Here is a 20,898-nt window from a genome sequence, read left to right on the forward strand (position 1 = left end):
GTGTTTGGTTGTCTTTGCAAATGAGGAGTTGAAATGGAAAGCAAGGACTAATTTGAAAGCCTTTTATTTGAGTCAAGTTCAATCATATTCGTTTCTCATCTTGTCAGTTTGGGAAAACCTGAGGACACAGCATTGTCTAATCAAAGGCCATCATTACACAAGTCTTTAGGTGCTGTGGGTAAATAACAGCTAATCCATAATCATATTCTTGTTACCTATTGATACCAGTCAACCTACTTTCTTCACTTAAAAACGAATCCATTCAGTGCTGTGCGGACACTCTCCTGCCTCCCTGGCCCTGCCCTACACAAACCTGCTGCTTTATTACATTACAATAACCTATTAAATGGAAAATATTGTTTAAGTTCAATACTCATTATTATTATTATTTTTTTTTTTAGGTAAAAGTTACCAGGATATAAATGGAAAAACAACAAAATCTCTCTTTTTATAACATGTCATTTTGCCAGGTATTTCCATTTAACCAAATTCCAATTTCAATAGCCCCATAGATGCCTTCAAAGTGTTACTTTAAAATGGAATTATATGCGTTTTCTGCTCAGCCTCTGTTTGTAAACAGGTATCAGACTAAAGCTTGGAGAACTGAATCAGGTTTCTGTTGATCTCGGAGACATTCCTGCAACCTGTAAGAGATTCAATTGGATAATTAACATGACAAATAGATACAAGAAGAAACTAAAAATGTCAATTTGTATAAAAATACCATATCTATAAATCTTTATGAAAAATCCATACAACATCATCTGATATGCTTTTCTGTGTGACTTTTGCCAGGGGTTCAACAAGTTTTCACTTTTTTTTTTTTGAAGAATACAAAAATAAATGATGAGTAAAAGAATAAAAAGAATATTTTAAGGAGTTCATAAAGGAGGAGCATCCCTAATACACAGAGTGTAAATGTCTTGACTTGCTGCGCCAGACTAACCATAAGGAAAAATGTGTCTTTAGTCTTCAAAACACAAACGCATGGCTCAAAAAGGACAAGAAAAAAAAGCATTGAGTCTCACCAGCTAGAGCCATTGACAAGCGAAATTCATCATTGAGAATCTGCAACACCTCCCGGACTCCCTCTTCTCCCTGTGTCAGTGTAAACCCCACACACATCAGCCGCCATGACATTTACCCATGTCCTTTCTACTGGTGGAGACTTCAACTCGCGATTGTTTACCTTCATAGGAGACTAGCGGTGCCTTACAGAGACTACTCTGCAAGCAATCCTGCAGTTTTATCTGTATTAATATGTTAAAATATAAATGTTCTATCAATGGCTTGCCTATTAAGACTATGATTTGATAAATGAAATCACTAAAACATAAAATGACTACTGTCAGGAGAAATGCAGATTTATATTTATAGTAGTATTACCTGCTCTCCTACTATTTAAATCAATCACACATCAATTTGAAAGCAGATGTGAAATGTTCCAGGTAAAGTATTATTTTATACAGCACATATACAAAATATATAGAACTATATATTTTGCTCTAGATGTTTTTAGACTCCTGTTCATAGTCTTACCTTGTAAGCAAGGCCCCAGACAGCTGGCCTTCCTATGAAGACGCACTTCGCCCCAAGGGCAAGAGCCTTTAACACATCGCTTCCTGTGCGGATCCCACCATCAAGATACACTTCAATTCTACCCTGAACTGTGTCTACAATCTCCGAGAGGGCATCTATCTGTGCAAAAAGAACACAGTGAATAATATACAGCTCTGGAAAAAAATTAAGAGACCACTGCAAAATTATCAGTTTCTCTGGTTTTACTATTTATAGGTATCCGTTTGGGTAAAATGAACATTGTTGTTTTATTCTATAAACTACTGACAACATTTCTCTCAAATTCCAAATAAAAATATGAAAGGAATGGAATGGCTGCCATACATGTAGAGATGCTGATTTAAGAAAAATCTGAAGAGCAGAGCAGAGCAGTACATGTAGAACATTATAAAAAGCCCATAAAAGCCTTAACAAAATTGAATTAGAGCTTGTGCAGTTTTTTTACTGAAAAACTAGCTTTGCTGATGAAACTAAGCTAGGGGATTTAGGAAAGACCAGGCCCTTACTGTGGCAGGACCCCCATCTAGCTGCCGGCCCCCGTGGTTGGAGACGATGATGCCCTGCACTCCATGCTCCACTGCCAATTCTGCGTCCTCCTTGGTCAGAATCCCCTTGATAATGATTGGCAGTCGAGTCAAGGACTGCAGCCAGTAGATGTCCTTCCAGCTGATTGAGGGGTCCAGCGTGTTGGCAGGGATGCCGTACTCCTCAGGGCCATTGTTCTCCTGAAATGTCACAAACTACGTAACGGGAACACGCTGCAGTTCAGTTCAAAAGCTGTAACATTTAGTGGATAATAGCAAATGGAAAACCTGTGGCTTCATAATGCAATATATTTTGTTTCTTCATAGATTTTGATTCTTCACAGATTAATTCATACCTAGCTTAATGGATTAATTGCATATGTGGGTGTATGCTTGCATAATATGATCAGGATATTAAGACATCAGGCATATGATCCGTCTAACCATCTCTTCAGAAATAACTTGCTTTCCAAAAATACAGTCACTGATGTGATATACTGTCAGGAATAACAAGTGAAATGAAATAAATAAGACAATGGGAAATCTAATTCCACATCTCCCAAGTATTGCTTTATTTTTATTTTTTAACTCCACACATCTAGCTTAGAACTACAACCAGAATTATTATTATAACTACACTGCTGCCCTTAGATTTAGTTTTGAGAAAGTGATATTTTATAGAAGATACAATTCTGCATAAGTAAAATGCCCATAGAACATGATTATTGATGATCTTATTATAACCTAGAAATCCCAGACCGATATAAATTACTGTGTGGGCTTTGGCAACATTGAAGATTTGATTTTTTACAAGCGTTACATTACATTATCTAGTAACTAGTACATTTTCCATTAAGTGGTTTGTACCTCAAACACCCCATCAAAATTCTTTACTTTCAGGTGTGGTGGCAGTCTGAACTGGTTCCTAATGTCATTCCTGCGTTTGCCAGTGTAAGGCACGTCCACGGTGAGCACCAGAGCCTTGTAGCCCAGCGCCTCCACACGGTGCACGATCTGCTCGGACACCTTGCGGTTCCGGTACACGTACAACTGAAACCAGCGGTAACCGTTAGGAGCTGCAGCAACAATCTCCTCCACTGAGCAAGTGGAGTAGGTGCTGGTAATGTAACAGGTGTTCACTGCTTCAGTCGCTGTCAAGACAAGTGAAGTAAGAAAAAGTTACAAAGAAGTAAGAAACTGATGCAGTTCCTGATTTCCCCTGATGATTTTTAGTTTGAAGGCACCAATTGCCATTTCAGAAGATTAAGGCCATAGAAAAGATTAGGGTTAACATTTTGTAATAGAAAAAAAACTTCAGGTGTACCATATTAATAATGTACCAAAATAAAATTATAAATAAAGATTTTAATACAAACTCATGAATGCATAAAATATATCAATGCCACATAAAGGTAACTCATTATGGAGTGGATAATGCATTTTAAAATTATACTGAACCAAAAAATGAATGTAACATGCAACAATCAAATATTTTACCGAGTTATAGTTCATATAAGGACATCAGTCAATTGAAATTAATTTCAGCATGCCAATAGCATGCTCCCTCAAAACACGAGACATCTGTGGCATTGTGTTGTGTGACAAAACTGCAGATTCATGAAACATGGGACCAATACTTTACATGTTGCATTTATATTTTTGTTCAGTATAGTTCCATTCTATAAAAGGAGGGTACATTGGTAAAGTAGGCTGCAAATATGATAAAACTACTTGTATTAAAAAGACTAAACATATGTTTCCATCTGAATAACGCAGATCTAGTTTCAAATCTGCAACAGACAGCATAGCAACACTGACATCTTGTGGATAATTGTGAGTTAGAAGCTGTTAACATACATTTCCGATCCAGGTTTTCTATACACTGATACACACATACTCAAGTTCCCCCCAGTCTTATTTTTAACAGGAGCTGCACACTAACTGGCAAGAGCCAACTCCCAACAACCCCTGGACGCACCCAGGTGGCTCTCTGACTGTACACCCCATTCTCCCAGCTCCCCAATTAACCACTTCAACGGCACTAATATGTATTGAATTAAATCCTTGGAACTTACATTTACACTGTTAATGGTCATTGGTTGAAGAATTAAGTTAATTTTTATTATGCCATATTTGCTTTAGGTTATTTCAGCTATAAACTAGCTATGTTTGAAGACCTCTGTACAGACCATTTAAACCACAGGGTGCTCTAGGCTGTTTCTCAGTTTGTTCAGTTCTGGTATTTGCACTTGTTGCTCTGGTGAGTTCAATTACAATCCTATTAACCTGAGCTGTGAGGGAAAGCCCTGCGTACCAACCTCTCGCTGTACTCATCTCGCCATCATGCCATGCCAGGCAGTGAAAGGCAGTGGGTGCAATACCAACGGGGAAGCTGATTTCTGTGCCCTGCACAGTTGTCCGGGTGTCACTGACAGAAACATCCCGCAGCATACGTGGGCGCAGACGGATTCTGACACACAAAAATAAAATACAAAACGCCTTAGCACTGGACCCATGATTAACTGGATTTTAAGAATATTAGTGTTTTGGGAGCCGAGATGAGAGGGGTCTTACACACGATATTGTATGCAATGAAGTGGTCTCATAGAGAAGAGGCCCTAGTGCGCATTGAGGTTCATTCAACACATTCAATTGATTTGATGGTAGTATGTGTAAGTAAATCTAAAAAGTTTCCAGAGGGTGACACAGTGGTGCAGTGGTGAGCAGTTAGCTCCTGGCACCCTGGTTTGATTCTAGCACTTGTGTGTCAATGTTTGTGGTTTGCATGTTCTCCCTGTGTCTGTGTAGGTTTTCTCTGGGCTTGCTGGTTTCTTCCCACAGCCCAAAGACATGCTGCTTGGATTGATTGGCTACTCTAACTTGAACACAGAAGAGTGACCATTGCACACAATAAGGCCCGTCACATTAGAAACGCTCTTTTAATTTGGTTTATTTACAGATCTAACCAGATCCTATTACCGATTCACATTGTGCTCCCTACCTTTTATATGCCAGGAGGTTATCGTCCCTTGTGCAGCATTCATCTGCTCCGGCTGCATAGTAATCCCAGGTGGCTTTTGGGAGATGCTCTTTAGCATACGCCTCAAAGTCCGTCAGGCATACCATCGACATCTCTTTGCAACGACTGGCGGGTCTAAATTTACAGAAGAATCAAAACTTTTTTTTTTTGGCACCAACTCTTTAAGCAAAGCAAAAAACAAAACAAAAAAAGGGAGATGGTAGTTGGTTCCATGGCACAAGTGCCCTGGGCGAGTGGAGAACAAAGAGAAGGCACGGGTGGTCCCCAGAAGACAGGTGAGGCAAGAGACCCCCACCGTGAGGGCAAAGAAGGTCAGGTAGGACTGAGGGGAAGAGCAGGAGATTTTCAAATGTGATCATAGGGTATAAATCAGCCACCATTTCAGTCATTAATCATTTGGTGAAAAACAATCTGGAGATCCACCAGAGGGGCAAGGAGGAAGCCTTTAAGAACTGGAATATTCAAGACATGGGGGAGCTTAAGACCCCATGATGGGATGCCACCTCCGGGGACAGATGCTCCCCCTGCTGGAGCCCGAGTCTTGAAAATTTTGATTTTTACTTGCATTTTAACATTGTTTTTAATTAAACTATTTGTTTTAAAATGCACTCGTTTTAGTCTTGCTTTGATTGTTTGGTGGTTTTGTTTTTTTACATTGTCTAGTGCATCAGATTGTTCCGTTTTTGTTCCTTTGATGTTTTGTTTGTTTGTTGATTTATCTGATGCATTTCCGTTCATTTTCAATGTATTAGATTGTTTTGTTAAACTGTTGTTGTTTTGGCAGTTTGACACATTACCTCATTGATTGTTTGATTGCCTTCATGCATTTGTTTATTCTGAGTTCACTTTGTATTTTTGTTTTGAATCACTTTTATGATTTTAACATTAGAGATTTTAGAATTGAATTGTATACACATTTTAATCATAAGTATTAAAATGTGTATGTTTCTAAAGGTGTAAATGCAAAAAACAATACCAATAAAACAGTATTTGGTGAAAAACAAAGCCAAATCAAACATTTATGCACATTCTTTTCAACTGAGAAGTTGGGTAAAGTTCATAGCCGTGAACAGGTTTAAAGTGTTCATCCAGAAACTCACAGAAAGTAATGAACGATTTCCCCAACTGCATTAAATTGTACACAAGTTACAATAAAGTTAGTGTGCATGGGTGACATCCTGTTGAATTGAAATAACAGACTGTAAGACATGCCATATTATCCAAGCATTAGCTACCATCAGACAGACTTAAACTTGCACACTGTTTATCTGCCTAATATGTACAGTGGGAAGCACAATTATTAGAAAACTGTATTGCTTCTGCAGTTGTGAATTATACATGTATTGTTTAGATCTATTATTAATTTAATGTAAGATAAGAGTGCAAAAAAGAATAAGCAACTCAAAGCATGATAAATATTCAGTATGGAGGTGTTTGAATACAGTTATGAAAAGCTCAATAACATTGACCTCATTTACCACATAGAAAACATTTTTTAATCTGTCATTACCTTCAAAAGCAGAGAAGACAAGGAGTTACAGTGATAGTTGGGACACACACACAAAAAAGGAACTGCACATTCACAAAACAGTTTACTTTAAAGAATGTGTTTCACAAATCATTTCAGTAAAAAGTGGACTCTGAACTCCTTTACAGATTAACATTTGTGGATGTATAATCTCCATAGATGCTGGCTCAGTTTCAAGGTAATTCATTTAAGTTACTTGGCAAGTGCTTTTTACATAGTATTATATATTCACATGTATTCAATTTCCTCTGAAGGAGCTTCAGTTACTGGTAAAGGTAAAAAAAATGTTTTTATTATTATCCATTAATGAGCCCCACTCCCCGCAGGCACAAGTTAACTAGCTTACTAAATAACACAGAGCTGCTGGATGGTGGGTATTGGATCAGTGGTTATTGGAGCCACAAAGTTCAGCAACTTAGCACAATTACAAAATGCAACTTAACACTAACAGTCACAGAGTAAGACTCACCTATTGCATCCTAAACCTGATGTGTTCATTATATTCTGGTGACAGTAGACAACAGCAGAGTTGCTGTAACCTGCAAAATGAATGTTAAAATAGGTTTCATTCAGAAATATGTATTGTATTAGTTCTAAAATCTTATAAATAATGGTGAGTTTTTGCATGGATTGCTGAACAAATTAAAAATAACCAACATGTAATGGTTCCTATGTTTAAAATACTATAACCAAAAGTATTGGAACACATCTATCTTAGCTGGACATCTGTTACAAATGTAACTTAATGTGTTGGGATACATTAGACAGCAATGTACTGCCAAAATGTATTGGATTTTGATATCCATACATCAACCAGCATGGTCACGCATCAGGTCACAAAACTGAGTGTACACAGTGATTTCATGAGAATAATACAATGAGGTGTAGATTGTTGGAGCATGGTAAACATGTGATAAAGTATACATTTAACATGATAAAACATATGGTTAGAAATGTGGTGTACCACATGGGAAAAACATGGGAAAAAAGTGGTACAAGTAAGAACATTTGCACATTTCAAATACACTGAGATTAGACATGAATGGTATTTTCAACACTTTTGAACATAATAAAGCAAAATCAAAACAACCAGTCATTTACACCACACTTTACCTATTTATTTTGGTATACAGTGAGGGAAAAAAGTATTTGATCCCCTGCTGATTTTGTACGTTTGCCCACTGACAAAGAAATGATCAGTCTATAATTTTAATGGTAGGTGTATTTTAACAGTGAGAGACAGAATAACAACAACAAAAATCAGAAAAACGCATTTCAAAAAAGTTATAAATTGATTTGCATTTTAATGAGGGAAATAAGTATTTGATCCCCTATCAATCAGCAAGATTTCTGGCTCCCAGGTGTCTTTTATGCAGGTAATGAGCTGAGATTAGGAGCACTCTCTTAAAGGGAGTGCTCCTAATCTCAGCTCGTTACCTGTATAAAAGACACCTGTCCACAGAAGCAATCAATCAATCAGATTCCAAACTCTCCACCATGGCCAAGACCAAAGAGCTGTCCAAGGATGTCAGGGACAAGATTGTAGACCTACACAAGGCTGGAATGGGCTACAAGACCATCGCCAAGCAGCTTGGTGAGAAGGTGACAACAGTTGGTGCGATTATTCACAAATGGAAGAAACACAAAATAACTGTCAGTCTCCCTCGGTCTGAGGCTCCATGCAAGATCTCACCTCGTGGAGTTTCAATGATCATGAGAACGGTGAGGAATCAGCCCAGAACTACACGGGAGGATCTTGTTAATGATCTCAAGGCAGCTGGGACCATAGTCACCAAGAAAACAATTGGTAACACACTACGCCGTGAAGGACTGAAATGTACAGGCCCGTCTGAAGTTTGCCAATGAACATCTGAATGATTCAGAGGAGAACTGGGTGAAAGTGTTGTGGTCAGATGAGACCAAAATCGAGCTCTTTGGCATCAACTCAACTCGCCATGTTTGGAGGAGGAGGAATGACCCCAAGAACACCATCCCCACCGTCAAACATGGAGCTGGAAACATTATGCTTTGGGGGTGTTTTTCTGCTAAGGGGACAGGACAACTGCACCGCATCAAAGGGATGATGGACGGGGCCATGTACCGTCAAATCTTGGGTGAGAACCTCCTTCCCTCAGCCAGGGCATTGAAAAGGGGTCGTGGATGGGTATTCCAGCATGACAATGACCCAAAACACACAGCCAAGGCAACAAAGGAGTCACTCAAGAAGAAGCACATTAAGGTCCTGGAGTGGCCTAGCCAGTCTCCAGACCTTAATCCCATAGAAAATCTGTGGAGGGAGCTGAAGGTTCGAGTTGCCATACGTCAGCCTCGAAACCTTAATGACTTGGAGAGGATCTGCAAAGAGGAGTGGGACAAAATCCCTCCTGAGATGTGTGCAAACCTGGTGGCCAACTACAAGAAACGTCTGACCTCTGTGATTGCCAACAAGGGTTTTGCCACCAAGTACTAAGTCGAAAGGGTCAAATACTTATTTCCCTCATTAACATGCAAATCAATTTATAACTTTTTTGAAATGCGTTTTTTCTGGATTTTTTTTGTTGTTATTCTGTCTCTCACGGTTAAAATACACCTACCATTAAAATTATAGACTGATCATTTCTTTGTCAGTGGGCAAACGTACAAAATCAGCAGGGGATCAAATACTTTTTTCCCCTCACTGTATAAAGTATAAATATCTACCCTTAAATCACCACTACCGTTTTTTACTGCTTAAACTGATCTTATCACCGACATGTAAAGTTAAATGTACTATCACCACTTTCAATTTACTCTACTCTACTTTTTCAAGACTCCCTACACTGACCATCTTCTTGTCGCCTTCAGCTCCCCTGATCTCTCACACATATGGAACTCCAGTCATTCTGAGATTCGGTCGCGTTCTTGTAGCGCAGCTGTCCGCAGTTCTGCGCAGGTCTGCGCTGTTCCACCAATGGGATCGCTGGGATTCTGCAGAGGCGGAAATTTGTGCTACAAGAATGGAACCTGTGGTGTCTCTGCTCTCCATATGCTTTTACTCCAACCCTCCTTTGCAAACCGGAATAGCAACCAAATACAATAGGCCTCAGGCAGAGGCCCATATCCATGTGCAGGCCTTTACATTGGACTGGGAACCTAGTATTTTTAAGGCAGTATATCGTTAACGAAGATAAACAAACAAGCATTACAAAACTATTTTACAGGTGATATGGCAGTTTCATAAACTCTATGCTATGTCCACAATAATAATTGAAGTAAACTTAAGCAGCTATTTATGTTATTGATTATAGAATGCCTATTAGGCTATTATCATTATTATGTAAATTACATGAAAAATGTGTTTCTGGAAAGAAAGATAATGATACTCCTGTCCTAGGCCTATGCTGTATGTAGCCTGTTTCTGAGGAAGGTTTGCACTTCAACAAAGTTAGTCAGGATTGATTTCGGAATGGAATTATAATAATATTGTGGAGCGTTTTAATATTAGTAATAGTAGTAGCAGCAGCAGCAGTAGTAGTAGGAGTAAATAATATTAATGATTGACAACATTACATTTAAAATGTTTAGGCATGGAGCCTGCATCATAAATGTTTCTAAACACGTTTCATATAGCAACAATCAGGAGTAATTGTCGAATACTAAAATACTACTATTACTACTACTAATCGGTACTAAAGGCCCATATACATTTGATTTCACATTATTTTTCGTCATTGAATTAATGAAAAATTATAATATTGTATTTTAACGGGATATTAAATAATATGCGGACCGTGTTGGGAAATCACGGTCAGGAGAATAAGCATTATTTAGTTACATGGAGATGTAAACGTTGTCTTGTTCTAACGGCTGTAAATCTGTGCTACTGATTGGCTATCGAAAGTAAGATTCACTGCTGATTGGCTATTGCCCCTACAACGCTAGAATGCTCTGCGTGAGAAATGCAATTTTGAGGGTTCCACTGTTGTCAATAGAACTTCTGGTATTTGATAGATTGTAAATACATAATTGTTCATACCCTTACAAAAAGTACAATAAAATTAGATCCTAGTAATGAAACAGAATCTTTGTGGGTTAAACCTTTGAACAAAAGACCTGGAGGATCAGTGGTAGGAGTGTGTTACAGACCACCCAACTCAGATATTCAGAAAGATGTTGCATTATACAATGTAATCAGGACTGCATGTAGCAAGGATGTGGCTGTTATAATGGGGAATTTCAATTTCCCAAACATAGACTGGGAAAGTGAAGTTGGGACTACAGAAGCAGAAATAGAAATAGTTGAGATGGTAAATGACTGCTTTCTAACTCAATTTGTAAATGAACCAACCAGAGAGAGCAGTCATTGACTTGATCTTTTCAAATGACTAAGATCGAGTCAGAGGGACACTAGTTGGAGAACCAATGGCAAACTGTGATCACAATATGGTTAGCTTTGAGGCATTATTTAAAAAAACAAGGACCATTTCTAAAACAATGGTCTACAATTTTAGAAAAGCAAACCTTGAAGGTATGAGGCAGCACTTAGAGTTAGACTGGAGCACACTGGATACAGATTCAGTTGAAAATGGATGGTTATATTTTAAAAATATAGTACTTGAGGCTCAGGAGCAATTTGTACCAAAACTTAGCAAATTGAGGACCAAAAAACATTGGCCAAAATGGTTTAATACAAGTATGCAAAAAAATATCAAGAGAAAGAAAATGCTGTATAGCGCATACAAAAGGGATAGAGATTAAATATGCAGAACTGCAAAGAGATGTTAAGAAAGGGATCAGGAAAGCAAATATGTAAATAGAAAGAAACATAGATCTTAGAGCTAAAACTAGTGCAAAGAGCTTTTTTCAATACTACAACAGCAAGAGGTCAATAAAGGAGGAAGTGAAACAGCTGAAGTATGGGAGGATCTTGGAAAATTAACAAGATGTGTCAAATGTTCTAAATGAGTTTTTCACAGAGGTTTTTACAAAATAAAAAACAGATAACATGCCACAGGTTAACAACCAGTCCAGTCAACCCCTAAGAGAGATCAGGATAAATTAGGCTAAACAGGCTAGCAGAATTAAAAGCAAACAAATCACCGGGGCCAGATGGTACATTTCCAACAGTACTTAAAGAAAAGAGGGAAATTATTTATAGGCCGCTAAGTCAAATATTTCAAATGACACTTAGAACAGGGGATGTGCCAACTGACTGGAAGATGGCAAATGTCATATCAATCCACAATATAGGGGACAAAACTGAGCCAGGAAATTACAGACCAATCAGTCTCACCTGCATTACTTGTGAAATGTTGGAAACAATGATTAGACAGAAAATAGAGGAGCATCTTAATGAAAACCATATTCTTGGAGATTGTCAACATGGGTTTAGATGAGGCAGATCATGTCTTACTAATTTATTTGAATTTTTTGAACATGCAACTGCAGCTATGGATCATGTGAAAGCATATGATATGATATACTTCGATTTCCAAAAAGCTTTTGATAAGGCTCCACACCAAAGACTGATCCTCAGATTGGAAACTGTAGGCATTCAGGGTAATGTAAGTAGATGGATTATGAACTGGTTGATGTATAGGAAACAGAGGGTGTCGATTAGAGGAGTTGCTAATAACTGGAGTGAGGTTGTTAGTGGAGTTCCACAGGGATCAGTACTAGGGCCTCTGCTTTTTCTAATCTATATTAATGATCTGGACTCTGGGATAGTTAGCAAACTTGTCTAATTTGCAGATGATACTAAAATAGGTGGCTCGGCAGATACAATCTCGGCAGCACAGGCTATTCAAAGGGACTTAGATGAGATTCGGTTGTGGGCCGACACCTGGCAGATGAAATTCAATGTGGACAAGTGCAAGGTATTACATTCAGGCAACACAAATGTCCACTATAATTACACTATGGGATGAATAGAACTAGATCGCATGAGAAAGACCTAGGAGTCTATGTGGACTCCTCACTTTCTCCATCCAAACAATGTGGTGAAGCAATAAAAAAGGCAAACGGGATGTTAGGGTATATTGTCAAAAGTGTAGAATTGAGAACAAGGGCAGTAATGTTCAGACTGTACAATGCACTAGTTAGAGCTCATCTGGATACTGTGTACAGTTCTGGGCTCCACACTTCAAGAAAGATATCGCTGCTCTAGAGGCAGTTCAGAGGAGAGCAACCAGACTTATTCCAGGTCTGAAGGGAATGTCCTACTGAGAGACTGAGGGATCTGAACCTTTTCACCCTGGAACAGAGGAGACTACGTGGGAACTTGACTCAAGTCAGCAAAATCATGAAGGGCATCAACCACATCAAACCAGAGGAGCTTTTCCAGATCAGCAGGGACACACGCACCCGGGGACACGGATGGAAATTAAGCTTCAAGGCATTCAAGATGGTAAACAGGAGACACTTCTTCACACAGAGAGCAGTCACAATCTGGAACAAACTCCCCAGCGATGTGGTTGAAGCTGACAATTTGGGAACATTTAAAAATTGACTGGATAGGATCCTTGGTTCACTCAGTTATTAATGGATAACAAACGAGCACGATGGGTCAAATCGCCTTCTCTCGTTTGTAAACTTTCTTATGTTCTAATCGATATAATAGACATTATGGTGAATCGCTGTATGAAGTTTAGGATATGTAGTGCAACAACTGTAGGAGGAGTTAGTGTTTCTTGGAACGTAATAATAATATGGATCTGAGAACAAGCATCTGCATGTTCTCACGTGCAGACTAATATAATTAATAAAGAGAACAGTGTTCTGTATGTTCTCCCATGCAGACTAATAATCCCGCAAGAGAACAATGCCATGCATATTTTCACAGGCAGACAACAGATCCTGCAAGAGAACAGTACACTGTATGTTTTCAACTGATGGTTAATAATGGTAGTGGGAAGCAGTTTGAGTAGGCAGACATTGTGAGAAGTACTAAACTGGGTGTGTTTATAATTTTAAACCTTTTCTTAGAACACTTTCAGTAGGAAGAGAAAAGCCCAAGCTAAAGCGGTCTGTAAAGACTAGGCCTGCATTAAAATCAGGGAGGCAGTGATGAAAGTTACTGGAACCTTCAACCACAAAAACAGGTAAGACCATGTGGATTCATAATGTAATTAAAGACACATACATCATTGCTTATTTTAAACAATGTATTGCTCCTGTCAAAACTCAAATTACAGGATCCATCATGATTTTTGAGTAACATTATCAGGAATATCTAATTCAGAGGTGACGTTTTATTTTCAGTCTCATTTTGTGTGCTATTTTTTAGAAGAATGGCAGTAAACCAGAGCATATAATACACAAGCAAGGAAGTAGTTAGAAGTTGAAGACGTTAAATAAATATGAGTTTAATGGATGTCCCCCCACCGCGGTGATCTTTAAAGCTAGAAATGGCTGATTCAGTATTTTCAAAATTACACACTGAACACCTCTGTTGCAACACTATTTGTGAATTACACAGAGTCATTTTAAAAATACAGTTTAATGTTTAATCTAGGTAATAGTTTTCAGCATGTACACACATTTCGAAGAAATGTTGAAAAAATACACAATACCCATTTTCTTTATCATTCCCTTATCCAATTTCCTGCCTAATTGATACGTTTTGTTGCTTTTTAAAATAAGCAATCAAACATCTGTTCATAAATGCGTAATTCTATTAGAACCCAAATATAATTTATAGTGTGACGCACCGTGACCACACAGTGACTAGTTAAATCATGATTTCTCTGTTTACCGTTACATGTAACATTGTTTGAAACACATGTAGCAGAAAACAATAAACATATATAAAAGTCTTACTTACGTTGTCATTTAGCCTTCTGGGTAGGTGATGTGTTTCCATGCATGCACATGGCTTTGTTCATCTGCTTTAGCGTTTATCTTTTCATTCTTGTTACCTTGTCTGTCATTTGATTAGAGCCACTGTTTGTCTCCACAGCATTTAAATCGTTCCCACTGTTGTCAGCGCTCTCTTTTGTACACGAATCATAATGGGCAGATGGCGACTTTGTGTTTCAATTGTGTGCAGATACAGCAGCTCCCCCGATGAGTTTGTATGTAGTCCCTGAGTTTGAGGACTTGTGGTCTGATACTCAGCAATCACACTTATTCATGGCAGACGGGGGTGTGTTGGTTGGCTTTGCCACTATGTTTAATTTATTACTTATTTTGTTTGCGTGTACTGTAATGTCATTAACACCTCGTTTTATATATATATATAAAAAAAGTACGACAGTACCATTTGAATTACAATAGATTACATTTGTCTATAAATGGTTTAGTATGTTTTTTCCAAGTCTCTAAATATACATGTTTTTCGATTGATTGACTGATTGATGGATTGATTGGTTATAATGTTATTCAACAAGGAGAAATGGCAATGATACAAGAAGCCTGAGGGGGGCAATATATCCCAGCGAATGACTTATTTCTTCTAGTGGATTGTACGCATTTTTCTTGTGCTCGAACAACTGGAAGACAGATTAAAAGTCTGGTCTTATTTTGTTCTACTTCAACTGGTCCCAAATCAGTGTTCCCAAATAAGCCACATGTGATGAAATATCGATTAGGTTGTTTGCAGTGATACATTTTGGGGAAAGGGCTAATGATTCATCTCTGTTGCACAATTAATGAAAAAAGTAGTAATTCCCCACCTATATACAAACACTTTTAATACTGCAGTAGCATGCTGTTCTTTTCTGAATGACTGAGTTGCTGTCTGTCTGTCTAAATTAAAGGTAATTATTACTTTTCCAAGTTGTAACTCGAAACTAATGTTTTAATAAAATGTTCAAGGCTGGAAAGGAACATTGTAGAAACGTAACGATAATGCATACAACGTATTTAAATGTTTTGGGGAAACATACATTTCTGAATACATTTTTTTTATATATATATTAATAGTAAAATATGTATTGGATTTTTTTAGGACTGCAGTGGAATATAAGAGATCCAAGATGGATCAGCCACAGATATACAGATCATTGCCAGGATCATGGTTATGTGGACTACAAGACATTTAGGCACAATATAGCAGCAGTGAGTAGAACATTTGAAATTCTGTTCCCTTCTGTTGAATGCAACACTTAATTAATTTACAGTCAGGTAGTGATTGAAACACCAAGTAGACTCAATATTGTTTTTTGTAAACATTGCATTAACGTTCATGTCCTAAACTGACCAGCCAAAGAATTATAATAATTTACAACTGATTGACGAATTATAGTCAATTTCAGAATAAAAAATAACCAGAGATGGAAAACATTCAGATCTTAAGTATGGTGTCAATTGAATGAGTCTACAATCTGGTTCATTTTTCAGCATGTCTATGGTGCGCATTGGTGACCACTCTTTCATTATGCTAGAAAATCTGTTTCATCTCTATAATATAGTCCCCTTAGGCTAAATACACTAAGAAAACATGTGTCTTAAATTGCTGAATTCCAAGTTGTGTTAGTTGAGAGTTAGCTCACACTGAAAACAAGAGTTCCATTGGCACAGACTTAGAAAGCGGATTCTCTCTCTCTGCTTTTTTGTTCCACATCAGTCAAAGCCAAAACAAGGCTCCTCAATGGTCACATTACACCACTCTGATGAAAACACCATTTTGCCTCTGTCAAATAATATAAAGATCCATTAAATACAAAACATTCTGCTATTTTGATTTAAGATACAGTCATCAAACATGTCATAAAGAGCAGTGAACTTATATGCCATGGTAACAGCCCATCAGAAAGACATTCTTATTAATTTATATTTAACATGGGAGGATTACATTTAAAATTTATGTCTCTCAATTTTAAACTGCATTGAAAACCACTGTCTATGGTATAAACTAATTAATTCTGTGAAAAAATAGTTATCCATTTAAACACTCATTATCTTAGATACAGTGCTACATCTACTGTGACCGTGACCTTTAGTTTAGGATTATAAAAGCATTGATAAGTATTGTGTTCACTCCTATCAATAATAATAAGATTGTTTGCCTACATTCACTTTGGTGTAGGTAAGAATAAATATGTATACAATAGCTACTGCAAATGTTATCAAATGTAAACTATAATTGTATTTTAGTAGGCATTTGCAATTAATTGTTCACTTATTCAATAGTGGAGTGTTTAATTACGCTGAAATACTAAAATTAATAACTGAATGCATATAGTAAATAACCTGCAGGTGAGATGTGAGACATCAGTGGGCAAGCAATAGGGCAACAGCAATGCTCTAGACCAGTGGTTTTCAAACCGGTCCTGGAGTACCCCCTGCCTTGCTGGTTTTTGTTCCAACCGAGGATTTAATTGCTTAATTGAATCCTTAATTGACCTAACTAAGCAATGTACCATTCAATTAAGTAATTAAGACCTAGGTTGGAACAAAAACCAGTAGGGCAGGGGGTACTCCAGGACCGGTTTGAAAACCCCTGCTCTAAGAATGCTTCCAAAAATAGACATGTTAATAGATTATATTTATCAATTAACACAATGCAAAGTAAGTGAACAGAAGAAAAATCTACATCAAATCCATATTTGGTGTGACCACCCTTTGCCTTCAAAACAGCATCAATTCTTCTAGGTACACTTGCACAAAGTCAGGGATTTTGTAGTCATATAGTCAGTGTTTGATTAAACAATTATACCAAACAGGTGCTAATGATCATCAATTCAATATGTAGGTTGAAACACAATCATTAACTGAAACAGAAACAGTTGTGTAGGAGGAATAAAACTGGGTGAGGAACAGCCAGACTCAGCTAACAAGGTGAGGTTGCTGAAGACAGTTTACTGTCAAAAGTCATACACCATGACAAGACTGAGCACAGCAACAAGACACAAGGTAGTTATACTGCATCAGCAAGGTCTCTCCCAGGCAGAAAGTTCAAGGCAGACAGGGGTTTCCAGATGTGCTGTCCAAGCTCTTTTGAAGAAGCACAAAGAAACGGGCAACGTTGAGGACTGTAGATGCAGTGGTCGGCCAACGAAACTTACTGCAGCAGATGAAAGACACATCATGCTTACTTCCTTTTGCAATAAGAAGATGTCCAGCAGTGCCATTAGCCCAGAACTGGCAGAAAACAGTGGGACCCTGGTACACCCATCTACTGTCCGGAGAAGTCTGGTCAGAAGTGGCCTTCATGGAAGACCTCTGATGTGGAAACAAGGCCAAGCGACTCAACTTTGCAAGAAAACACAGGAACTGGGGTGCAGAAAAATGGCAGCAGATGCTCTGGACTGATGAGTCAAAATGTGAAATATTTGGCTGTAGCAGAAGGCAGTTTGTTTCCCGAAGGGCTGGAGAGCGGTACACGAATGAGTGTCTGCAGGCAACAGTGAAGCATGGTGGAGGTTCCTTGCAATTTTGGGGCTGCATTTCTGCAAATGGAGTTGGGGATTTGGTGAGAATGAATGGTCTCCTCATTGCTGAGAAGTACAGGCAGATACTTATCCATCATGCAATACCATCAGGGAGGCATCTGATTGGCCCCAAATTTATTCTGCAGCATGACAATGACCCCAAACATACAGCAACAGTCTTTAAGAACTATCTTCAGTGTAAAGAAGAACAAGGAGTCCTGGAAGTGATGGTGTGGCTCCACAGAGCCCTGATCTCAACATCATCGAGTCTGTCTGGGATTACATGAAGAGAGAGAAGCAACTGAGGCTGCCTAAATCCACAGAAGAGCTGTGGTTAGTTCTCCAAGATGTTTGGGCCAACCTACCTGCCGAGTTCCTTCAAAAACTGTGTGCAAGTGTACCTAGAAGAACTGATGTTTTGAAGGCAAAGGGTGGTCACACCAAATATTGATTTGATGTAGATTTTTCTTCTGTTCACTCACTTTACATTTAGTTAATTGATAAATATAATCTATTAACGTGTCTATTTTTGCCAGTACTGTATCAAAACATATGTAATGGTGTAATATTGTTTTTCTAGTGATGTGAAATCCACTGTACAGTATGGAAAAGGTGTTCATAGAAAGTGTTCAGCACTCTGGACAGCGCTCAGCAGAGAGACTGCAACCAGAACCCCCAGTTAACTGTCCATTTTACTAGGGTTGATCTTACCTCTATCAATGTCGTACTTGAGATAACTGCATGTTAGAAGACCAGAGCCGATGTGAACAGTAATGCAGTACAATAAAAACATGAGACAGACAAATTGCCCTCGCAGCAGCATACATGTGAATGTAGATGTATTCTCATCCTACCTAAACCCACTCAGAGGTTGAACACCTAGACAAGGAATTACACCTTGCTTTGTTTTGTAACTGTAAGAGTAAAATATTTTTTCTTGAGTGGTCTGAAGCCTATTGCTGTTTTAGTTTTTTTGGAGGTGATTTAAATACAGACATTGTTTGCAGTAATTATTTCACATTATACAATTGTAAAATTAAATAAAAACTACAGTGACAACAAAAAGATGATGTCTGTGATAATCTCATATATTGGCGTACCGCGGCGTGTAGCCATGGTGTTGGTTTCTCGTAATAGGCGGGATCAGGGGAAACAGATGTGTAACACTGGGGATATGGTGCAGATGGTGTAGATTTATTTATAGTGCAGGAGTGATGGAAAACAAAAGAAAAGCAAGACAAACCCCTAGCTCTTTGTTGAGCCTAACTAAACTTGTGCCACAAGTCCCTCTATGAACACTATAAACATGAACATTAACAAAATAGACAGACCAAACCAGCCAAGCAAGCAGTCCAAAGCATGAAACAAGAAGTTAGTTATGAGGCCTAGTGCCTCAAGTGTATAGGCTCCTCCTCAGTGTCTAAGAATCCCCATTTTAAGCCTGTTTTTCTTTTTTATTTGCCTGGCTGCTAATCCCCTGCTTTTTCATAAGAACTCCTCCAATATTGTCCTACCATTAAATCTTAGTTTTATATGGAAGTGCAGAATCCTCTGAAGTCCTGCCAGCTCTGTAATACAATGAGATAATTTTTCAGCCCATTCACATGCATGTCTTTGATTGGAGGGGGGAAAAATATTATCATCAGTGAAATTTTATTTAAATGCTTCCCTTGGGCTGCACACATTTTCACAAGAAAACCATTTTCGGCTGTGGTTTCTTTCTAAGCTTGTTTCATTATTTCACTCTTATTAAATTTGTCGATCGATGGTTGTGAAATTCTTAATTACTAGAGTTGTTATGTGACAGAAACCATGTTCCCCTTTTGAGGTTTGGCAGGAACTGGAGTAGCCCGTGTGCTTGTAACCCCAAACACATTACAAAAAAGAAGCAAATTCCTGAACACCATTCAAACCAATAGTTTTATCAAAGTTAGATAAAAGTGTTTTGTTTTAATATTTTATTACTAATTAATCAATCAGATACAGCTGTAAAGCACAAATTTAATATAAAGGACAACTTCTTGTTTTACAGTCTAGTCTAGTATAGTATTAAACAAAGTATTGCATTTTTTTCTTACTAAATTAGTAATTTACATACGGTACAGCAGTCGTTTGCCCACTCCAGTAGGATTACACCTGTAATAATATCAGCAAAGTGTATCAGACGCATTAAAAATGAAATCACCGCATTCTGTGGGTCAGAAATGCACTTAAAAATCTCTAAGCTTATTTGTTCCTGTTTGTGCCGTATCTAAATACATCTTTTGACAATGTCCCTTGGGCCCTTTAAATTCGTCATTCAGCAATGAATTTTAAAGAAAAAAGAAAGAATTCTAAAAGTATGTATGATATGCTTATTAAGTTTTTCAAATGTGCCTCAGTATCTAAGGGGGCAGTTCAGCTCTGTATCGTCACTCCCGGCTGTTTCTAATTATTTTGATTGGAGAATGAGATTCAACAATGGCACCAGTGAGAGAAATGCCGTTTGTGTAATCCCTGTAGAAGCCACTGCTGTTCTATCAGACAAAAAAAGGGTTCCAAATGGAGGTCCACATAGCCAGCCAGCCATTTGAGATAAACATTTTGTGTAAATCATCAGCAGCTATATACTCTTATATAGCTCACTAACTATATATACACTATTCAGCCACCTTGGGAATAGTAGAACTTTTGGATCATGTGGTACCCTGGCAGCAATTAGTACTATTTTAACATATTTTAAAATATAACCATAGTAAGACATAACTTATGTAATGATTTTCCAACTTGTATGGCTTTTGAGAGAACATTTACAGATGTCTGAATTGATCAAAGTGTGACATTTGTGTCATCCCCTTTAAGAGTCTGTAAATTGATGCTCAAGGATTATTGCATTGG

At 38.0% G+C, this 20,898-nt stretch overlaps 1 protein-coding gene across 4 annotated transcripts; it reads right to left on the bottom strand.

The window, feature by feature from the left end:
• Positions 1-48: 48 nt before the first annotated feature.
• Positions 49-14,751, bottom strand: hao2 (hydroxyacid oxidase 2 (long chain)). 4 transcript variants are annotated; one of them, XM_066706503.1, is made up of 9 exons: positions 14,472-14,751; positions 7,140-7,209; positions 5,104-5,256; positions 4,421-4,572; positions 2,997-3,253; positions 2,085-2,303; positions 1,540-1,698; positions 1,029-1,098; positions 49-644 (listed from the first exon to the last, which is right to left on the bottom strand). In XM_066706503.1, the coding sequence occupies exons 2-9, from the start codon at positions 7,166-7,168 to the stop codon at positions 589-591; spliced, it is 1,095 nt and encodes a 364-aa protein (XP_066562600.1). In that variant the 5' UTR covers positions 7,169-7,209; positions 14,472-14,751; the 3' UTR covers positions 49-588. The 4 variants fall into 4 exon arrangements, with proteins under 4 accessions (XP_066562600.1, XP_066562597.1, XP_066562598.1 ...); XM_066706500.1 differs by having other exon boundaries at positions 2,085-2,318; positions 2,970-3,253; XM_066706501.1 differs by having other exon boundaries at positions 2,970-3,253; positions 14,472-14,748.
• Positions 14,752-20,898: the final 6,147 nt, after the last annotated feature.

This window comes from Amia ocellicauda, chromosome 6 (genome assembly GCF_036373705.1).
Source record: "Amia ocellicauda isolate fAmiCal2 chromosome 6, fAmiCal2.hap1, whole genome shotgun sequence".
In the NCBI taxonomy this organism is placed as follows: Eukaryota; Metazoa; Chordata; class Actinopteri; order Amiiformes; family Amiidae; genus Amia; species Amia ocellicauda.